This window comes from Drosophila ficusphila, unplaced genomic scaffold (assembly GCF_018152265.1).
Source record: "Drosophila ficusphila isolate 14025-0441.05 unplaced genomic scaffold, ASM1815226v1 contig_414, whole genome shotgun sequence".
Classification (NCBI taxonomy): domain Eukaryota; kingdom Metazoa; phylum Arthropoda; class Insecta; order Diptera; family Drosophilidae; genus Drosophila; species Drosophila ficusphila.
The window spans coordinates 20,099,663-20,123,045 of record NW_025064328.1 but is presented as its reverse complement, the minus strand read 5'-3'; the positions used below and the strand labels follow the sequence as shown (position 1 = coordinate 20,123,045).

The window sequence follows — 23,383 nt, the reverse complement described above, 5'->3', positions numbered from 1 at the left end:
TTTTTTTAGCTCCTATCCGTTTGTTAAGGGCTTTAAATTAATTTCATAAAGATTTCAACATTTTTCTAGTTGTTTTAACGTGTATTTTAGCCCACTTCTGCAGTAAAAAAATCTTCAGGTCATTTTCGTTGGAAAATCCACTTTTTCGAATCTCCAAGTCCAAAATTTTCAACAATTGTTCAATAAAATTTAAGTCTGGAGACTGTGTTGGCGTATTAATCCCATTGAGACAGTTCTAGATCAAGAAAGGGCTACAAAAAAGGGCCGGGTTGCACCAAACCAAATATTCAACGATCTCGAGGAGCGCTGTTTTGTCCGGAAAACTAAGGAACACCTCAAGCTATCGGTTTCAAAAATTGCTGCGCAGATTGAGATCGAAATTGTCAACAAATTTTACCCAAATACAGTTCGGAACATATTGCACCACCATAACTTTAATGATCAAGTTGCATGAAAAAATATATTCAAAAGTATACAAATATGATGCCTTGGCTCAAGTTCGCCATGGTGTTAGAAATTCGGCCGATTTATTTCTGGAATGACGAAATTTAAGCAGACGAATCAATTTTTAATTATTTTAGGTTGGTTGGAAGACGCTAAGTGAGGAGATACGAAGATGGAAACTAAAAAGTTAAAAGTAATGCATTGGCACGGCGGTGACCATGTCATGGTTTGGGCTTATATGGCTGCATCCGGGGTCGGGAACTAAGTTTTTATTGCCGGTATAATGAATGTTAATATATATTTAACAAATTACAAAGAAAGTTTGGTGAAAAGTGTCAATAACTTGGCTAAATGGAATCGATTTAGATTCAACCAAGAATATGACTCAAAGCCTATTGCTAGAAATTTTTGTTTTGGTTGATCTAAAACTGTCCCAATGGGTTTTGGCGGTGATACCCGTTACCACAGCAACTCCAGAACGATCATTTTCGACTTTGAGGAGAATGAAAGATTATCTGAGAAACACGATGGGTCAAGAGCGTCTCAATGGTCTTGCATCTTTGAACATTCATCATCGCATAACTTTGACTGAAGACGAAATTCTCAGAAAGTTTTTTGAAAAACCTCGGAATTTTAAGAGTGACTAGAACCGTTTGTGGATCATATATAATATTTTTTCTTGATTTATTATTCGAAAATAAATTAAAATTTGTGTAAAACATTCAAAAAATTACGAATTTTTATTAATAACTTTGTGTTTCAACTCCACCAACATGCCCAATAAAAGCATAAAATTTGAAAGTATATGATCCCATGGGGGGGGTCCGGACCCGAAAACCCCCCCCGTGGATCCGCCACTGCTACAGTGGCTCGCAGCTTATTTCCTAAAAAAGTTCCGGTAAATGTTTACAAGTGCGGTGCACAGTAAGTGCCTATTTTCGCCAATTTTTCTAAAAAAAAATTTTTTTCCAGTGTAACGCCCGCATTATAAGCCGACATTTAAAGCTCAATATCTCGCAAACGGTGCGAGATATCGAAAAATTTTGTTTATTAAAAAGTGTTTATTTTGGCCCAATTACCCAAAATATGTCCTCAAATCTTGGCGCCCCGGAAACTAAAATCGTGCCTAACTTATTTATTGAATTAAAGCGATTTTCTTAATCATAAAAAAATAAATTGTTTAATAAAAACAAAATGTACAGGCTTTTGACTTTTCCTACTACAATTCATACCTTTCTCATTCGTTAGAAAAGTAGGGTTATATTGTTCAAATTTTACCAAGGATCCCTATTTTTTTTCAAAATGATATGAAGCCTAAAAACTTGTAAATGAGTTAAAACATTTATTAGAAAAATAAAATAAAAAGGAGTTTGAAATCCCTAGGGAGGGGCAGCTGCCCCTCCCTTCCCCCCCTTGGCAACACCCTTGTGTGCTGGCGTTATAACGGATCTAAGGGGAGCGAAAGGGGCAAGTGCCGGGAGCCAAATCTAAGGGGCGCAAAATCGTATTTGACTTACACTGTATATTTCGAAAATTTATGTTCATGTAACAAAATATGTAATGAAAAAAAAATTTTTCAAATTTTCGACTATTGTTTAATTTCTATGGCAGCTATATGATTATAGGACTTGGAAGTGAAAAGTGCGATTTTAGCTCAAAAAATCGTTGTTTATTTTTTAAAAATAGTAAAAAATAAAAAATTAAAAAAAACTCTTCCTGATTACCTGTGTATTTATGTGGAGTCTTTGTGTTAAAAATTTGAAAAGGATCGGTTCTGTAGATTTTGATGTTCACCGACTTTCAAAATAACGTTTTCGGGAAAATTGACTCAAAGTATTTTTATACGTTAAAATATTATACGTCAAAATTCGGTCGTTTAAAACGATGCGTTAGTTTGACTCTGACAACAAATTTTTACACAATATTCTTAACATATTGGTCTTTAGAAATAAAAAAATTCAAAAATATGTAGTTATGTTAGTGCAATATGTTTCATGATGTATTTGGGTAACATTTGTTAAGAGTCTTAATCTCCGCAGCTATTTTTTATTATTATTGCGATGTCAGCTCATTAACAGGGTGTCAGAGAAACTGCATAGCTTCTTAAAGTCAATCCCGCGCCTCCAACGAAACGGGCATTGCTAGCGTTCGTATCATCTTCAAAAACTGGTAGTCCGACACATGGTACAATTATATATATATAACTTATTATATATATATAATTGTACCATGGTCCGACATATGGGACTTGCAGTCTCAGCACGACCAAATCGTCATCGCCCTGCTTTGGGAAAAACTTGAGGCGATGGGTTAGACTCACTACTTAGGATTGAAAGAGAGCGCTGTTGCCGCACATTTTTCGAGCCTGCGCAGATCTGGGATCCAAACAACTCGAGCTTCACTTTCTACGGCTTCGAATGTCAGCAGGCGCACAAACCCGTAAAATAAGTGAACATTTTTAAACTGTCTTTTATTCGTGTACGATAATAAAAATAAATTATGAAGACAAATATTTCTGCGTCCAAATTCTTTGATAACTGTACGACTACGTACGTTAAAAGCGTCCCCAGCTGCCAGTTTGGTTGCCACCTCCCACGTTTCTCTCCGAGTTTCCAGCACCGTTATTTCCAAAGCCTTCGCGATTGTTTCCATATCCTCTTGCATTATTTCCATAATCCCCGCTGTTTCCATATCCCCCTCCATTACCTCCGTAGCCTCCTCCAGCATTATCATATCCTCCTCCATTATTTCCATACCCTCCTCCATTATTTCCATACCCTCCTCCATTATTTCCGTACCCTCCTCCATTATTTCCATATCCAAAGTTGTTTCCGTATCCTCCTCTACTATTTCCATATCTTCCTCGACCAGTTCCAAAGCCACCACCTCCCCCCGCGGCCGTAACCTCTACTACCAAAGCGTCCTCCATCACCGCCGCCGCTGTCGAAGCGTCCCCTTTTCGCGGGTCCACCGCCGGCACTAGACTGCCGAGATTGATGCGGCAGGATGCCAGAGTCACGCTTTATTTTGTAGTCACCGGCGCTCTTGACGCACAGGTTCTTGACCACGCTGACCAATTTGGCGTAGGGCTCCTCCAGCTGAAGTACATCGCCCGGGTTATCGCATGCAACAGTAATCAGATCCTCTAAGGCCGGCTTAAGAGCCCCGATTTTGGCTGCATGTTCTGGCTCCATTTCGAAGTTTACCCAGTTGTCTACGCGCACAATGCTGTTTGCCGCCAAATCGATCTTTCGCGATCCAAACAGCATTACCTGAAGAGGCGATACCATCGAAAGTTGCTTGCAGGAAACGGCTCGCGTGCGGATCTTCTCCCCAAACACGAAGAATGGATACGGAAAGGTGATGGCCAAGTTGCTGCAGTTCACCGAAGTCTTGTGAAGCAGCGCCGCCTTGGACTCGGTGGTCAGCACCTTACGCTTCTCCTTATGCACGCAAATATTGGGGTAGAGGCCCAGGCACAGCAGAGCGAGCGACAAGTCCAGCACCGGGTCGTCCCCATTAGCATCGGCATCCACATGGTGTGGTATCATGCACTCTTCCGGAAATCCGGCCTGTTGTAGAAGATCCAGTAACTGCTGCTTGGCATCCCACATGACGTTCATAGTACTCATTTGAAGACCCTTCCAGTCGCAGAACCGGGCTTCTTCGTGTTCACCACGCTGTTTTGCGCGCTGCCACATTTGCAAGGCCACGATCATGGCCACATGATCGGAACACTTGCTTCCGCTCAATGCTTTCTGGTGATTTGCCAATCGGCGCTGGCCAATGTCCAATGAGAACACCTCAGAAAAAGTGCTGGAATAGGAGGCCATGCTGGCCACCAAATCGGCACAGCCGAACACCGCCCCGAGCACCATCATCTTCCCCAGTCTCGGCTCAATTGGAAGACGAGCCAGTAGCCGACCTAAAGGTGTTAGTTCTTCGTTGATGTCGAGACAGCGCATTTCACGTAACAATACCTCTGCTTCGATGACAGCATCTACTGGCGGTGGTTCTAGTGCCTTTGATAGAAAGTGGTGAATGGAACCCAGTCGGAGCAATTTAATGGTGAGAGCCATCTCGTGCAGCGGCGTGCGGAACATCTCTGGCGTTAGGGTGTCCTCAAGCACTTCGAAACGTGCGCGCGAACAAAGCGTAAAGCAAAAGCCTGGGCGGACTCGACCGGCTCGCCCCTTGCGCTGTTCCAGGTTGGTCTTGCTGGCCCAAACGGTGGCGTAACTTGTTAGGTTGTTGTGCGAGGTGAAGAGCTTCATGCGCGCCTTGCAGATGTCAATAACAAAGACAATATCGTCGATGGTGATAGAAGTCTCTGCGATGTTTGTAGAGAGAATGATCTTGGTCACTCCTTCTGGCACTGGCTCGAAAACTTTTCGCTGGTCATCGCGTGGAATCTGTGAGTGGCACGGCAGAATGCGGTACTGTGAAGAATTGCCGAAAGTATTCGTACTTTGTAGGAACTTCATAAGAGCAAATATAAGGTTCCAGCCGGGAAGGAAAACCAGGATAGCGCCAGGAATGTTTTTTGACTTGATGTGCACCAGCAATGCCTCCAGCAGCTCGAAGCTTACGTCCGATTCGGAGAGCATGGCCATTGCATTTCGCGTTTTTTGTGAGTACTTGTCCTCGCACACCTTGTTAAAGTTGGTCTCCGCTTCTTCCTTATTCTCGGAAAGCTGCAGCTGTTCTTCATCCTCAGCCTCCTTTCGCTTTCGACGCGATTCCACGGAGGGCACAAACTCTGTCATCTGGAGGATGTCTTCCAAGAAGAACTGCTGAACTGGAAAAGCTCTGCCGGGCACCTCTAGTACGGGACAGCCGCCAAAATAGTTTGAAAAGAGCGTAGTGTCAATGGTCGCCGACATGAGTATAACTGGGAAGAAAGAAAATTTGATTTAAGCTGCATTGTCGTCTGGTATTCAAATTTCACCTATTTCGTTGGGTTTTACTAAAAATCTAAATCCTAACCTACGTTATTCGGTAGTTTTTTATACTCTTGCAGAGCAAAGGGTACAATAATGTCAGTTAAAAGTTTGCAACGTAGTGAAGGAGACACCTCAAACCCCATAAAGAATATATTATATATTCTTGATCAACATCTTACGATCTGAATCGAAATACGTCTCTCGTATGGCAGCGATCTGATATAGTCGCCCGATCCGGCCCGTTCCGACTTATATACTGCGTGCAATAAGTACACAACTTTTGGTAAAGTTTTAGCAAGATAGCTTTAAAACTGAGAGGCTAATATTCATAGAAACAGACAGGACAGACGGACAGACGTACAGACCTTTTTCGATTCAGATCGTGGTGCTGATAAAGAATATATGTATATACTTTATGGGGTCTGAGGTGTCTCTTTCACTACGTTGCAAACTTCTGACTGAAATTATAATACCCTCTGCTCTGCAAGGGTAGAAAAATGATAACGTCCTTTCTTGTTTTTAAAACGTATTTACTAAAGGACCATGAATTCTAATTTTCGCCGCAGTCTTGAGCTCACCATGCAAATCCGGGTAAGTATCAACCATGTCGCGAAGAATGACAAGCAGGAAGTCACTGTTGACGTCTCGCTCGTGAATTTCGTCAACGATAATGTGCGAGACTCCTCGCAAGCCCGCCTCTAGCTTACGCAGCAATACGCCCACGGTGCAGAAGAGAATGCCTCCGTAGGGCCGCGGAAAAACTGACTCGAATCGCACCGAGTACCCGACGGTGTCGCCCAACTCCTCGCAACGCTCGCGGGCAACGCGCTCCGCCACAGAAATGGCTGATATGCGGCGGGGCTGGGTCACGTAAATATTAGCGTAGCCGCCCTGGCCGGAAGATATGTAGTCGTCGAGAATGTACTGGGCTATTTGGGTGGTCTTGCCGCAGCCTGTGTTACCGCGGATAATTACCACTGGGTTTTCATTAACGGCGGTCAGAATTTCGGATCGCATGGCCGCAATTGGCAGTTTGTCGCGAAACTCAAGAAATTGTCGATACTCGGCGTCATTCTGACGGCGTTCTCGCAACGCGATCTCAAAGTCCGTTGATAGGTCATCAATTGAAGCGGTCGCCAGATCGCCTTCGTCGATGTTGCAGGCATGCCAGGTGTTCCAGTTTGGCTGGGGTGGTGCCCATGGTATTACCGAGCTCTCATGGCGCTTCTCGCCTTCTTCTTGAATAGAGTCGATGCGGTTTACCTGAAAAAATATAAGTTTATTTAAGTATTCTGAATACATATCGCGAAAATATTAGTAAACACACAATTTTGCCAATATTTTTATTTAATGTATAAGCAAAAACTTATATGCCCTGCAGTTAGAGCTTCATCTTATTAAAACTTAAATTTCATAGGGGAAATCGAATAACAAGGAAAATATAATTGTTTCGACGCTGTTTTTTATGTAACGAGCATTGAATTACAAATTAAATATCATAATTATCGAGTCAAGATATCAAGAATCAGAAAAAATATGAGAAAATTTTAGATAGTCAAAGAATTACAGTAGACCTTTTTGCTAACGTTGTATGAAACAGACTATAAAGGGAAAACATCGTTATACGACAAGGGCCTTCTAGTTTTCCTTTTGAAGTCCGATTGATTGAACGTCAGCAATAAGGGTTTTTTAACTTGTATGAACAGCAAGTCGATGAATAGTTGATCAATCTTTTAGTTTATTTAGATTAATTAAGAATTTTAAAGTGGAACAAAAGTCCTTCCTTGTAACTTCTACAATAACGAAACATTTAACACATGCAAACATTCAAACTAGTCTGTAAATCCAATTGATTGGTTGATTCTGAGATAAGCCAGTAAATTTTAGTTATCGAAATGTAAAATATTATAAATTTGGAATCACTCATGGATTTAAAACACTTACAATTAGCGAAATTGGAGCTCCGTCCGGCTCGATTTTAATATTACGAGGATTCACGACAGGAAGGTCGAGCACTTCGATCACTTTCTCTATGTCATCGACCAGCTCTGGCGACAGGTTAACCGGGTATGGCTTCAGCTCCTCGTCCTTCTTCTTCTTTAGGGTTCCGCTAAACGGCTCGATTACCTTCAAATGGAATAGCTGGCGCACCAAAGAAAGGGCACACGACTTGCTGGCCGACTTCTTGTTGGAGCCTGTCTCACGGGCGGTCACCTTGCGCTTCAGCGCCGGAACGTAAATGGATAGCTCGGCCATGAAGCTCCTGAATAAGCAAGGCTTTTAGAGTCAATTCCCGATCGAAATGTGGGCCAATGCCCGGAACTTACCCTCGGGCTGTAGGCAGCACACACTGTGGGCAACCGTGAACAGCTGCAGAAAAGCCTACTGGCAGAGCGATGTGGTGCTTTTTTTTTATTGTTGCTACCTGAATCGCTTGCACAAGAGTCCGTTTCACTCACAGACCTCATGCAAGGCAATCGGTTGCGTTTCTAGCAGTTCAGTGTATCGTACCACGTCGCTCTGCTAGCCCAGCTTTCCACATTTTGCACATAGACCCCCAAAAGACACCGGGCTGCATTCCGGATCTGGGCCTACGCCAAATTTGGCCAAATCCGGAATGCAGACTTTAAAAATATCGGAAGACATACCTAGCGTGGTCCGGTCCCACTGGGGTATACTTGTAGTCGTCGCGGATGTTGTTTGCCTGCTTGTACATGTTTAGGCGATCCTTCGCGTTTTCTATGGTCCAGTTTCCGTGGATGGCGGCATTGACGTCGATGGACTCCGCCTCGTTCATGTCCTTCTGCTCCTGAACATGGTCGATTATGTTAAAGCGGCTACCGCCGGTGCCGTCCTGGTGGTTCAGTGGGCGATATGCCTCGCCCAGGTCCTGTGGACCAGACAGGCCACCGAAGACGCGCTTCTGCTGACCGCTGCTCCCTGGCGCTCCCTCCCCCTGTCCACCAGCCCTAGTTCCCGCCCCAGCGGAAGCACCAGAATCTACAGGCACATCCTGGACATTAAGCTTGCCCACGCGCACCAAATAGTTCACAAAGTCGCGACAAGCGTTTTTCTCGGCATCCTTCTTGCTTGTGGAGTTCCCCACGCCGATGTAGTTGTTCTGGTCCACACGTACCTCGCACAGAAAACGCTGACGATTCTTGGGACCTGAAACAATTTTTTTGTTAATTAAGTTTTTAATAATATAATATATTAATACAGTAGCAAAATGCCGGCTGGCTGGTTTGGCTTAGACCACTCACCCGTTTGGCGAACATCAAACTTAGGTTCAACACGCGACTTTGCGCAAAACTCATACAGAAAAGACTTTATATCCATTTTCTGTCCTTAGATAAAAATTTTACTTCAATCACCACGATTAAATGAAAAATTTGTATTCTTTTGATCGATATTTTGACTTACGCTTCTGAACGGGGAATGAAAATAATGCCAAACATAAACCGCGCTAACGCGTTCTTAAATACGCAAAAATTGGTTGGGGGAAATATAAAGGGTATTCACAGAATAAATAAATAGCTTACTTATCGACATTAAAACTTTCTGGAAATGTAACAGCGTTACATTTTTGAAAGTCACAATGATGTATATCAACAAAACTAAGGATGTTACTGATTTATGATAACTTTTTAATGCCATAACTACTATTGTTAACCACTTACAAATTATATCTAAAAACTTTTGTTTGGAAGTTATCTATTTGTTTATTGTTCTATGATGTTTTTTCTTACAAAATTTAAATATGTATGTATGGAATACCAGGCACGATTTTAGTTACGTAAGATTTGAGATTACGAGATATCTAGATAAACGGTGCGATAAATCGAAAAAATTTATTTATTAAAAAGTTATTATTTTGGGCCAATTAACCAAAATATTTCCTCAGATCTTGGCACCCCAGTAACTGAAATCTCCCTGAATACCAGGTCGAATTGTGAAAAACTTCTAGCGAAACATTTTAAAGAAGTTAATTTTAGCTTATCACGAAATTTGAAGTATTAAATATAAGGACGTTTCACAGTAAAGTTCTTGAAAATGTATATCTTGGTACAAATTCTTCTGTAGGAAACAACCTAGTATTTTATTCCAAAGACGACATTGTTCGTGAACAGTAATTTTTTAAGTTGCAATTCAGTATTTCTGTATTTCAGTATTTTCACCTTAGTCTAAAGATATTTTTTATACAATCCCAGTACGGTCTCATTGTCTCTTTGCAACGCTGTGAAACTATGGGAAAAGAGGGCTATAACTAAGTTAAAAATGTAAACGCGGATGCCAGGCCAGCTGAAAAATAGTGCACTCGCGAGCTACCCATTTAATCGCCGATTTTTAATCGTTTCCGCGGCCTCCGTCGACCTCATCCTGCGCTCTACTTGCTTGCAAGCAGCTCCAGCATCACTCACACACCCAACATAGCAGTCACCTACAAGAGCGAATGTAGATAAAAGTGAGAAAACACTCACGCACGCACATACACAAGCAGACGCTTAGTCGTGGGCTAGCATTTAATTTAGTTAGTGCTCAGTAAAACAGAGAGTTGAGCGAAAACGCAACAGCAACTTGCACAAATTGTAAGCAAAGTGGTAGCGGGAGAGGGGATCGAGTGAGAGCGGCGATTAGTGCCAACACCCAAGCTCTGGTCTCTGAGCGACAAACAATAAACAAACAGTGAAAGTAACAGTAAACGCACTCGCTGCAATTTTGCTTCCATTGATTGCATTTAACTCGTGGACTCGGCAGCAGTACTTCTCATCCTACAATGGGAAATTGTCTCACCACCCAGAAGGGCGAACCCGACAAGCCCGCCGATCGCATCAAATTGGATGACCCGCCCACCATCGGAGCGGGTGTAGGCGTGCCTCAGATTGCCATGCCATCTCACGCCGGACAGCCGCCAGAGCAGATTCGTCCGGTTCCCCAGATCCCGGAGAGCGACACTGCCGGCGCCAACGCGAAGATTTTCGTCGCCCTGTACGACTATGACGCCCGAACGGACGAGGATCTAAGTTTCCGAAAGGGAGAGCACCTCGAAATATTAAATGACACACAGGTGAGTGCAGATTCGTACACACGCATATTCCTCTCGGTTGCTCGGTGTGCCCATTATATTGTCCTTGTAAAAAATTTGTTTAAAATTTTTTTTTAAAGCATACAAATACTGTATAAGCCGTAAGTTATTTTCATGTTGCAGAGAACTCACGTATAAACATAAAATGAGTGAGTAAGCCACGAGGGAATGTTAGTGTGAGTGTGAGTGGGAGAGAGCGCCTGATAAAAAGTGCAAAAACATGATAACGGCGCTTGTCGCATTTTTGACTATTCGCTGTTTGAATTAAGGGACACCGTTTCATTTACAATCGGATTTGGTAATATTAGGGTGGATTAGGGTGAATTTCTATAGATGCAACAAAGTTTTGCGAGAGCCAAAGGAAGCATAATAAATAGTCAATTATAAGCAATATCGTCAAATGTGAGTGAAAAATCATATTCCGCTCCTTATATGCAAAAAAAATAAAAAAGAATACCTTACCTTGAATACTTAGGCTAAAAAACGATATCTGACTTCAAGATGGCTTTATATTTATTTAAAAGTGATTTCTTACTTAATAGCAACTAAATAAAATTAATGTGGCAACGTGTTCTTAATTTTAACAAAGCTACCCACCATTTCTTTTGTGCATAATTTAAGACATTAGAACATCGGGTATTAACAATTTGCGTGTCTTAATTTCTCAATTCATTGAACACAAAAAGCGGCCCATGCAATACCCCATTGTGGACGGGATTAGTTTACGAACTTGCAGTTTGGAGCTGATGTGCATTCCATTCGAAAGCTTACTGAAAACTTTAGTTGGACTACTTATAAAATTGAAAAAAAACTTGGAGATTAATATAAGATTTTTTTTTGCTTACATGCATTAATAAAGGCAAAAAAAATTGTGTCATGCTAAAAAGAAATAATTAAAAATGCATGTTTCCAAAAGCTTATATTTGTTATAATCTCATAATAATTAATTCAAGCAATTGAAGAATGTCTTCTTGAATGGTAAATCAAAATTAAAATATTAACTCTTATATATTTATTTTATATTAATGATTTCCACTTCTATTCTGAATTGTTTTTTTTTTATACCCTTGCAGAGCAAAGGGTGTTATAATTTCAGTCAGAAGTTTGCAACGCAGTGAAGGAGACACCTCAGACCCCATAAAGTACAGTCGAATCCCGATAATTCGTACCCCGCTAAATCGAAATTCGCGATAATTCGTAAAAAATTCTGTTCCCTTGAAAAAAAATCCCTTGAAAAAAATCTCGATAAATCGAATTCCCGTCTAATTCGTAAATAAAGTGATCCCCTTGCCATTTCGAATTATCGGGACTCGACTGTATATATATTCTTGATCAGCATCACGATCAGAATCCAAATACGTATGTACGTCTGTCTGTCTGTCCGTTTCTCTTCAAACTAGTCTCTCAGTTTTAAAGCTATCTTGCTGAAACTTTACCAAAAGGTGTGTAGTTATTGCACGCAGTATATAAGTCGGAACGAGCCGGATCGGCCGACTATATCGGATAGCTCCAATACGAGAGAACAAAATAAAAAATTCTCAGGGAGCTGTTTTTGATCGGATCGACTTGATTGCTTCCAGATGGCATAAATCGTCATAGCTTCGATGTTGTTTAGCCTTTATGTATTTTGTTGGGCATATTTAATGACTGCAAGGGTATATAAGCTTCGGCTTGCCGAAGCTAGCTTCCTTTCTTGTTTTTATTTCATAACTGCTAGCACAAGCACTGATCCACAGAAATATATGTTGGTGATCGCTGGTTTATGCTAGATGAATAAAAATGCAATTTGTTGTTACTTATCCATGAGTAAACGCGCACGCAGTACAAGTAAAAACCACGGTTTCACCATGAAAATTTTACCACCCAACTCCCGCCTACAGACACTTTCGCTCCAACGATGCGTCATACTCTTTGGAACTGTCCAACCACGATTGCGTACTTTTCTCTGATAATTTCGACAACTGTTGGTGCAAATAAAGAACTGCAGCTTGTTGAACTGTCTTTTGCAAATATAATAAACATATAAGATATATTAATAAATATGAATGATTATTTTACTATGATTAGATAATCATAAGGAAAACTTTTTAAATCTTGCATCGGGTTATATAATTTCATTCAGAAGTTTGTAACGCAGTAAAGGAGACACTTCAGACGCCATAAAGTTTATAAATTCTTGATCGTCATAACCATCTGAAGCGAACAAGACGTGTATGCCTGTCCGCTTATATGTAAACTAGTCTCTCAGTTTTAAAGCTATGTCAGGCAGACTTTATTTTCGGCAGATGATCTTTAAAAAACAATCGGATGACTATATCGTACAGCTGTCGCGGGAAAGATCGAAAAATCAATATAGAACTAATTGAACAAATAAATTTTAAAGTCGTTGTTTTTTTTTAAAAAGCATGATTTTTTTAAGATCGAGTTTTTTAACGATACGAATAACATTTTGTGAAAATTAGAGGTCTATCGTATAGGTGCCATGTGAATGCCTAACAAAAGGAATCCGATGAGTCTTTTATACACTTAAGTTCTAACTGCAAGAATTTATCAGCTTCGACTCGCCGAACTAGCTTTCTTTTTGTTTAAAAAAAAAACAGTGAGTAATGATTTCGAAAAATCATTTAATATTAATTTCAACAAGCCAACTGAGTTTCAGAACGAATTCACTTGTGCCAGTTATGTGTTATTTACTTTCAATCGAGAATAGCTTATCGCTGTTGTAGAATTTTCTGGTGTGCACATAATGCTCTCAAGATGGGCAGAATTATCACGTTTCGTTGATATCGTTTTGTAGGGTATTCTTAGTGCCATATTTCTAGCTGATTGGGCTTCAGCTTGCATTCATTGAGTGTGATGAAACGGAATATAGATTGTAATAGAGAGGAAATTAACCCAACTGCAACAACACTTGAAACCAGATGCAGTAGCAAATTATGGTGCATGTTTATTTGGATGATTGGAGTGCTAAAAGATTTATATTTTTATCCATTGGAGGTCAACACCCACAATTGCCTCCCTTTCTAACTGACTATGTTGTGTCATAAGATCCAATGGGCGACAAACGCCGCTCCTCGCCACCCACAAAATTGTATTTAAAGACTTTACGTCAAAACAGCCATGACCACCTTACACTGGCAGACGGCGCTAAAAGCATGACGTCTGTCGTTGGCCACTGGCCAAAAGTTGCGCACTCCCCGCGCATTAAAATCACACTCGTATTTCTAATGGCAATCGGACTTATAATTTAAAGAGGAATGTGCAAGTGTTCTGTAGTTTGCTAGGGACAATTTTAAGGGACAGTAGTAAGTACTCATGCTCAATACTAGCTGGATAGCAGTTCCGCGGTTGGAGTTTCCGGTGCAGCAGCGTTTAATTAAGGTACGACACACAACCACAAGACTTTCGAGCGAGTAAACAACAGCGAATGTGTATTTTGTATTTTGTACACAAAAACACGCTACCCGGCTTCCTTTTGTGTACGATTTTCTTTCGCCTCTCGCTTATGAAGCGAAGACTTGAGACGAACACGCCAGCATAGAAATCAGAATTAATAAAAAATATTTTATGGGAGTGCCGGCGTTGTCAACGTTGTGGCTCCCCAGCGGGAAAGTGGGAAGTAGGTTTTTATTTAACTGGAAATCCTGCTTCTTTTAGCAGGCGTAGGTGTAGGAGTTTATAATTTCGGTCCGCTAAATAGGGGTAGGTTTCTGTCAAAGGACAAAAACCAGTGGATTTCCACATAGAAACCTCCTTCACCCCTTACTTTTGTGTGTCACCCTCGTGTATATCAAAGGAGAGATGGAAGAAATTTAAGGGGTGAATGAGGTTTTTGCCCTTCCGCTTGTATGAAGAAACCTCTGGAAAATAGCATATTTTCCACATGTTTTTTCCCGCTGGAATTCTCTCAGCATGCACTCCCCTTTCCTCCTCGGTAGGAAACCCTTCAAGGATTCACTCGACTTTGCCGGCCGTCGCCCCAGAAAAATGAATGACTTTGTTAGCTTTGCACGCCTCCACAGTCATTATGCATTGCGTTGTAGCTCTCCAGAGTGTGCGACCTGCATCAAAGTTTCCTGTTCCAAGAGGTCCGATGCAGTCGGAACATGTACTTGTTGCAGTGCCGTAGGAAGCAGATTCCCAATCCAAGAAAGACCCTGGAACATTTGAAATTTTTGTATTATACATTTGTATATGCATATATTATTTAATATATATTATAAATTATTGTTATTTAAAATAATATTTTATATTAAATAAAATAATAATATATGTTTTAAGAATATTGAATTGACTGCAACGCAGTGCATCTCCCACGAGTATGATTTTTGGAACATCAAATTTTTTAAATACTCTCAAATCGAGAAAAAATTTCATAAAAATCAGAGTACTACATCTTATACATAGCTGCCATAGGAAAGATCGAAAAATCTATATGGAAATAACGGAAATAAAATGATTACCTCGTTGTTTTTCATCAGACAATCATGATTTTTGGAACATTGAGTTTTCTAATGAGTCTTGAGTTTAAAATCGGACGACTATATCATATAGCTGTCATATGAACAATATGGGAAATAAATAGAAATATCGTCATAGCTTTGATGTTGTTTAGCCTTTATGTATTTTGTTCGACATATCTAATGACTGCAAGGGTATATAAGCTTCGGCTTGCCAAAGCTAGCTTCCTTTCTTGTTTATTATTATCATATAAGCTTCATTACTTCCAGATGGTGTTTTTTAACCACTCTCGAATTTCAAATAAAATTTTATAAAAATCGGATATCTATTTCATATAGCTGTCTTATGAACCATCGTCGAAAATATAGCGGAATAATGAAAAATCGAATTGTTTTTGTTTTGCTTTAATAATTAGGCCCATATACCAAACGGACTAAGTATTGAAATATTGATTCGAAATATATAAATATATATAAACCATTCTGAGCTTCAAGAGGTCTTTATCCCAATTCGTCGACCAAAGCTTTGATTGTGTTATAATGGTCTGCAGAGCGTTGTCAACAGTGACTTCTATTTCACTTTCAAACTCCGAATCACAAAGAAAGCGTAACTAACAGAATGAATTGACGACCAACCAGAGTAGCCGAAATTACTTTAATTTTTGTTGAAATTAAAGCAGTAGGTTCAGCGCTCTAAACAACAAAGCACGCGATTATGAAATGCATTTGTAAAAAGAAAGAGTACTCTGAAGAAGAGCATCCAACGAGGAACATGACTGTGTAGCAGCTAAAGCAACTCGCCCATGAAATAAAAATCACAGCAACAAATAAACAATGAACCCTAAAATGTCTGTTCATTGACCTTACACTAGACTAAACAGATAAACTACAGCAGCGGGCCAAGTCTAATCGTAGACAGACCACCAATCGGATGTGTTCGGGCGTATTAAGCAGGCACTTGAAACTTATCACAGTGATAGCAGTCGTAAACAATCATTGAGTAAACCTAAACCCAAAGAAGAGATACAACTAGTCGGGGTCCGATTTCTGCCAGGGGTGAGGGAATGTAAATATTCAGCCACCTGAACCACAAACTGCAGCGCCAATTCGGCAAAAGCTGGTTTGTGCTGCTAAAGCTTCGGCTTTGGCCAAACCAACCAGACTTGGAAAGCGCGTAACCACATGGTGGCAATCCGCAACCACGCGAGCGGTGACCACGGTTTTTAAGTTTTTATTTTCGATTCCTTTTCTTTTCACTCTTTTTGCAACATTTCTGTGTTGGTGAGCGATCGCACATGAAGTACTGGAAGAAAACCGATATTACAAATAAAATAAATATAATATATAGTATACGGGAAAAGTAATATCCGCTTTGTAATGTTTAATTTTTGATTATTTTATATATGTTTAGTTGTATTGGATGCTTACATGTCTTTGGAAATCATTTTAACAGTTATTTCTTTGGAAAAGTCTATCTCTTTTTAGTTGAGGATTCTTTTTAGGCATGAAAATAACCGCATTTGTTTTGTTTCTTATTATACCAACAGGGCGACTGGTGGCTTGCGCGCAGCAAGAAGACACGTTCAGAGGGCTACATTCCATCAAATTATGTGGCCAAACTGAAATCCATCGAAGCAGAACCGTAAGTGCCATTACTCTTTCTTGCAACACTGGACCTTCTAGCAAATTTGTGGTGTTTTTGGTTAGGCCAATCATATTAGTTTCGTTAAACAATTCGTTAAAACAAATTCAATACATTTGACTTGATGTGAATATTACTTTATCTACATAGTATACATTTGACATGCCTTGTGAGGTTTTTAAAGCATACTTTTCAATGTTTGTAGATCGCTATGCATTTTGAAATGCCGTGCTGAACCTTATATGCTAGGTTTAAACAAATCTAAACTTTTAATAGAGTCACCTTTTATTAGAGTCTTATTCATATTTAAAATTTTGTATCTTACCAATACTGTTCATTACTTTGTGTTTGTGCTTTTAATTTCGGAATAGTTATTTGTTATGTTGCTGTAGTAATATACTTTTTATACCCATGCGGGGATATTATAGTTTTAGTCACCAAAAGTTGTGAAGTTATTGCACGCAGTATATGATTCGGAACGAGCCGGTTCAGGCGACTATATCCGAAGCTCCCTTACGAAAGATTGAAAAAAAAAATTACCACTCTGTTGTTTTTGATCGTGTTGACTTGATTTCTTCCAGATGTTGTTTTTTAACTACTATCGAATTTCGAATTAAATTTTTCAAAATCAGTTATCCAATATCAAATATCAAATAGCTTTTATAGGAAAGGTCGAAAAAAGAACGTATCTTGCGGCAACTTAAAAACTTCAATCAACACAAAAAATTTAAAAACCACAGACATTTTTTAGTTTGTCCGACAAATGCTTAGTCAACTTACTCCGGCGATCTTTTCTATTTACTTTACCCAAGTTATCATTGATTGTTTCTATGGCAGCTTAAGGGGGGAAATACAATTAGAAGGCCTGAAATGAGGGCTATCTTTGGGAGTGAATTGCAAGTAGGGTGTTAAATGAATCTTAGCGATTATTTTTGCATGTTATTAGGTAATTATTGAGCAGTAAAAATCAGTCAAGTTTTTTGAAAAATATTGTAATTAAGCCCATTTATGATCAATAATGTGGAGTCGTGTTTTTAGAGAAGGACTTTGCGCCGTGCAGTCTCCAGGTCCAGGATCGCGACTTAAACAAAAAACAGCAACTGGGCTTTAAACTTAAAGGTACAGCGCACACCATGAATTATTCCATATTTGAAAAAAATTATTTTTCCATTAAAAAATTTGAAGTTAAAAAAAATTTAAAAAAAAAACCACTTTTTTATTGACTTTGTTTGTAAAAAAAAACATGCTATAACAAACAAATATGAAAAACCGTTATATTCATGGTGTGGAGAATTTCATTTCAAATATAATGCAAAAGAACGCATTCGATTTAAATAAAATATCTGACCTGTACACGACTTTTCAGGAGAAGCGTTTAAAGTTTACTTTTGTGCATGTCCGCCATATGACACACTCTCACTAAATTGCGTATAACTTTAAAAATAAGTACCGGACGGCTTTATGCTTTTAAAGGCTTATTCCCAGACATATTTAGAGTACATTAGCTCAAAAAAAATTTTTTCCAAAAAAAAAAAATTTCTAATTGTATTTCCCCCTTAAGGGGTTATATACCTTTTTCACCAGAGAAATACAGGGTTTTTATTTATTTTTTTTTTAGCATGTTACCATTGTTTTATTTAAATGCAATATAAATTTTATCAACGTACGTGTCCTTAAGTAAATTCGTATAAAATTTCGAGTGATAATATTCATAATTGTAGAAGTTATAGTCCTTGCCGCAGAAGTCCTTTTTTCAGTAGTGGCTCACGGTGAGCATGAAAACATAAAAACGGCTCAACAGAAAAAAAAAAAAAAAAAATACGTTAGTATATAGTGTTACCTAGTTCGTGAACGAAGGATTTTACGAAAAAAAAATTTTTTACAGTTACAGCGATTATTTTTTCAAAAAAACTGATTTTTTGAGGTCTAATAATTTAGTTTTTCGCCCTAAAAAAATAGAAAAATTTGTCGAAAATAAAATTCCTTCGTTCACGAACTAGCTATTGAATCTACAAACAATCCCCCAACATTTCAAATCGATCGGTGTAGTGGTTACCGAGATATCGTGCTCACCGCAATGACCTTTTCTCAAAAATGCGATTCCGAGATAATCGCGTTTAAAGTTTTAGCTGGACATTAGGTTGTCGTGTACACCGTGCGCTATGAACGGCTGTATCTTGGGTTCTAGTGCCCCGATCTCTAAAAAATTTTGCAGAAAAATTGTTGAAAGTATGTACATTAAAAAAAAATCATAAAATTTTTTTCGATTTTATGATTTTGAAAAAGGTATATAACCCCTTAAGATAAAGTCGTACGAATTTGATAAAATTTACAAACATGTTATTTAACATCTGGATCAGCACCCCCATACGTTTGTCTATTAAACTGCTTTTATGCAAATTAGTATAGCGGCCTTAAAGATATCTCCCTGAAGATTCTACATCAGTCTTCGTTAAGATTACTATATGACATTATATTGTTTATCAAAAAGAAGCTGAAAGATAAAAAAAAAGCTATAAAAAAATATTGGAAAAACAATTATAACATCGAAAATGTATATCACACAAGCATGGCTTTTGAAATATACAGTTTTGTATGTAATCAAAAAAAAGTGGCTTCACTTCGATTTTAGTAAACATTGTGCTCGATCGCTCAGAAAGAATTAATTAGGGTTGTTGATAATATATCAAAATATCAATATATCGATATTTTCTTTTTAAAATGATATATTTATATCGTAATTTTTTGTTTGCCTAAATATCGGAAAATCGATATATTTTTTTGATATTTTTTGATATTTTTGTCTTGGTTATTTTGAGTTCCAAAGCGACTTCAAGTGAACGAATTCGAGCGCAAAATAATATTTTCGCAAAATGCGCGCAAAAGAAGGAATGTACATATGTAATATGTGTGCGTATGGCCAGATTTCGTTGTCTATGTGTGCATATGTAACTTACGCACATACCACCGAAATTTGGCGCCAAACGCGCACACACACGTTGTTCACACATATATTAATTAGTTTTCATTCTTAGCTGTCCACGAACTTTGAAGGTATTATAAAAATAACGGAGAATTTCAAGAATGCTGAAGTAAGGATTGTTAACAAAAAAACGGTGCAAAATTTTCACTTTCCGCCAAAGGATTTCGAAGTCCGGACCGCACTTGTAAACAATTACCGAAACTTATTGTCTTTTTATTGTAGGCAGGAAATTTTTTTATTTAACACAAAAAATATCAAAAATATCAAATATATCGATATTTTTCGGTGATATTTAGAAATATTATTATCATATTATTTGATAAAAAAAATATCATCGATACGATATTTTTTAAAATTTCGACAACCCTAGAATTAATGAAAAGTTCGGCATAGTAAGAGAAGTATAATATAGTAAAGATTATTGTCGAAGTTCTAAGGATCAGGCTAACAATAAGATACAATTTTTTGTCGTTTTATAGACTTTTATAAGTTCTGACTGCAAGGGTATGCAACGGATATTTCTATTACTCAATATTTATATTTATTATTTTATATTATTTATATTGTTAAAAACGGTGAAATGTTTTTCGCTGTTTATGCCTAAATAAGATGCATAAGTGGCGGACATTTAGCAAAACGCAAATCACTTTTAGTTTATGGTAAAATGTAGCTAAGATTATTGGGTTTGTATTTAACTTTGACAGCTAATATATGTAACAGTTAGAGTAGCTGCTTTATTGACCATCGCTCAAAGTTTTTACTTTATTTTGGACAAAACAAATAGTTAAACAAGAAAGCAAGCTAGCTTCGGCAAGCTGAAGCTGATATACCCTTGCAGTCATCAAATCAAAAACAACGACGTTATAATTTTTTTTTCCATTATTTATATATATATTTTTCGATCTTTTGTATGGCAGCTATATGATAGACTCTATCAGATAGAGTTATCTGATATAAAATTTTATCCGAAATTAAATAGTCAATAGAAAACGCCATCTAGAAGCAATCAAGTCGATCTGATCAAAAACAACGGCGTTAGAATTTTTTATTTCAATCTCTTGTATGGGAGCTATCCTATATAGTCGCCCGATCCGGCCCGTTCCGACTTATATACTGCGTGCAATAACTACACACCTTTTGGGAAAGTTTCAGCAAGATAGCTTGAAAACTGAGAGACTAGTTTGGGCAGAAACGGACAGGAGGGCAGACGTTCAGACGTACAGACGTATTTCGATTCTGATCGTGATCCTGATCAAGAAAATATATATACTTTATGGGGTCTGAGGTGTATCCTTCACTGCGTTGCAAACTTCTGGCCAAAATTATAATACCCTTTGCTCTGCAAGGGAATAATAAAGAAACTGCAGTCGACCTTTCGCGTGAGCCCTTGCCAGAAACAATGAACATTATAATGATCTACTTTATAAATGTTTACGTATGTGTTCGTTCACTTATTAGGTTTGTTTTCATTGAGTTCTATTACAATAGCAGGGGAATATGTTGCTATTTGTTGTTGCAGAATATGCCTGCTCATTTATATTTGTTGCTTGGACAAACGTTCTGTTTCATTTGTTGTGTTTAATTGACAATTAAACTGTGCGTTTGAGGCTCATAAGTGGCTAAGCTTTGCTTTGGCCTGGCTCACTATCAGTGTCAAGTGAATTAAACTTGACCCCATTTCGAGACAAGACTCTTAATTGTCTAGGAAGCTTTTTGGGCCTCGATTTCATTGGCACACATTCCAATCAGCATATCACCGAAAAGCCAATATGGCGGAGAAATGCATTTCACATATTCCGAATGAAACTCGATGGAAAAATTTGAAAGAAAAAAGAACCAGCTGCATAAATTAAGAGACTCGTTCGAAGCTGGTTGGTCTGGGCGTAGGGAAAAGTTCAAAAACCGGTAAATCGGACGAAAACAAAAATAAATATCATCGAAGCCATTAATTACATTTATCTTGCAGTGGTCGCGTGTAACTGTAAACGTGTAGCCCCCGAGACCTGGAGATAGCTTTCAGCATCCAGCGACCAGGAGCTGATCGGACAGCTTGTTTTGTGGGCAAGCCGAAGATTGTTTTGTCTGTCCAAACCTCGAGTGCATAAAAATGCATTTCATGTACAGTTTCCTAATACCCGAGCTCTCGCCCTCCGCCTGTTTCAAGGCCACTCCATTTGGAGCAGACCAGGTTGGAGCTTTAGGCGAAAGCCCTCCCACAAACGCTAATATTATTTAAACCTAATTGAGGCCAGGTCTTACCCGCTGCCTTGGACTCTTAACCACATTCATAAATCAGCATTTACCGGTAAGCACATTGAGCACAAGCGGCGAGCAATAATCATCTCTTGTTCAATTTCTTTTATTTATTTGCAATGCAATAAATACTGAGGCTCATTTAACTGTGCTTTCTTCTGTCTTGGCTTTAAGGATCCCCTCTTAAACAATTTTAATTTTCTGAGAAGCCTTTTTGTCGTATGTTGATTTGGTTTTCAATTTTTGTTGGTCATTTCACGGTTTAAGCTGCTTTCCCCCTTCTTCCGTATGAAAGTATATTTTATATATTTTTAATCGTTCTTTGTAGGGAAAAAGGGTATTTGCCTTAGTAACATGCATGGGTGACCCGAATACATAGACTATTAAAACATGTAACTAAAGTGTTCGTTTTTTTTTTTAGAGTCCCTGTTAGTTTGTCTATCTACTTAGCATTCATTTTTAGACATTATAGCATGAATCGCTTTATCGACTCGGTTAGTGATCCCGATCAAGGAGCCTATGTTTTTATTTCTGAAGTAATATTTAAAACCAACTCATTTTGAGTTTTGTAAACATATCAATTTACAATCCGTGTATAAATCTCATAGCTTCCGAGTTAACACGCGACCGAAGAAAACTTTCCCATGCATATATGCATATTTATGGATTTTTGTTTTGACGAAATCTCCCCGGTTACCAAACGATTGTTAGAGCTGCGCGGCTTTTCCATTAAAGGGAGCTGACCAATCTGCACCAGAGTATTTCTCTGCAGCACGGAATGTAGGTCAAAGAGAGATTCAATGTTCGTCGGGTGGTGCAGTTTATTGTTAATTTTATGATGGCCAGATGCAGTGACGTCAACGAGCAGCGATGATTGCTAAGCGTTTACGCAGAATTCGTCCGGGACGAGGCTGAATCTTGACTTAATTCAAGTGAATTTTTTGGGGGAAATACCTGGGCTTGGACAAATGTTTTGGTTTTTTCTTTTGGCTTTTTTGCTCGTCTTTTTTGACTTGCTTTACTTCCGTTGATGGGAAAAAGGCGAATGAGTCGAACTATTTGCTAAAGTGCTAAACGTTTTAGCCGTAAATTCACAATTGGCCATTACGCTGCTATATAAATCGCTAATAATATGCTTTGATGTCACACTGACCCGTCGGACTACCAATGAGCCGACGGACTCAAAACATCCCATTGAGATTATGCGAGGAGCATTCGGAGCTTCCACTCGGAAGCTCTCCTCGCTCATTGACCCGAAACGTGGAATTTTACAGTGTGCGCATCGTGCACATTTCATAATTCTCAGCGCAACACATTATAAATAAGAACGTCTAGACCAGAGCCACCCACAAACACCGAAATCTAAAAAACCGATTTTTATTCGTTTTCAGTTCCGATCGTAAATCACTCGCAAAAAGAAACACGTCGAAATCAGCAAACTCGCGAAAATATCTTAATTGTTTGTTATACTTTAAGCATTGAGCAATCAACCAGCGTAGCGATTGAAATGCAAAACCTATGTGCTTGCAGGCTTAAACCGAAATTAAAATATACATATAGTGAAACAATTGT

The 23,383-nt window shown here is 38.8% G+C and overlaps 2 protein-coding genes across 3 annotated transcripts in view; one reads left to right on the top strand and one right to left on the bottom strand.

Moving 5' to 3' along the window:
* Positions 1-2,897: 2,897 nt before the first annotated feature.
* On the bottom strand, positions 2,898-8,832 carry LOC108091136 (dosage compensation regulator). Of its 2 annotated transcripts, XM_043208215.1 has the most exons (6): positions 8,651-8,832; positions 8,036-8,555; positions 7,332-7,650; positions 5,966-6,650; positions 3,341-5,335; positions 2,898-3,285 (listed from the first exon to the last, which is right to left on the bottom strand). In XM_043208215.1, the coding sequence occupies exons 1-6, from the start codon at positions 8,724-8,726 to the stop codon at positions 2,999-3,001; spliced, it is 3,882 nt and encodes a 1,293-aa protein (XP_043064150.1). In that variant the 5' UTR covers positions 8,727-8,832; the 3' UTR covers positions 2,898-2,998. The 2 variants fall into 2 exon arrangements, with proteins under 2 accessions (XP_043064150.1, XP_017045660.2); XM_017190171.2 differs by lacking the exons at positions 8,036-8,555; positions 8,651-8,832 and adding an exon at positions 7,715-8,015 and having other exon boundaries at positions 3,172-5,335.
* Positions 8,833-9,584: 752 nt separating this feature from the next.
* LOC108091132 (tyrosine-protein kinase Src42A) overlaps positions 9,585-23,383 on the top strand; it is a 35,707-nt gene continuing 21,908 nt past the window's right edge. The window contains exons 1-2 of the mRNA XM_017190164.2: positions 9,585-10,455; positions 16,481-16,575. Coding sequence (XP_017045653.1) covers positions 10,165-10,455; positions 16,481-16,575 — 386 coding nt within the window. The 5' untranslated portion in view covers positions 9,585-10,164. The remainder of the gene's footprint in view (positions 10,456-16,480; positions 16,576-23,383) is intronic.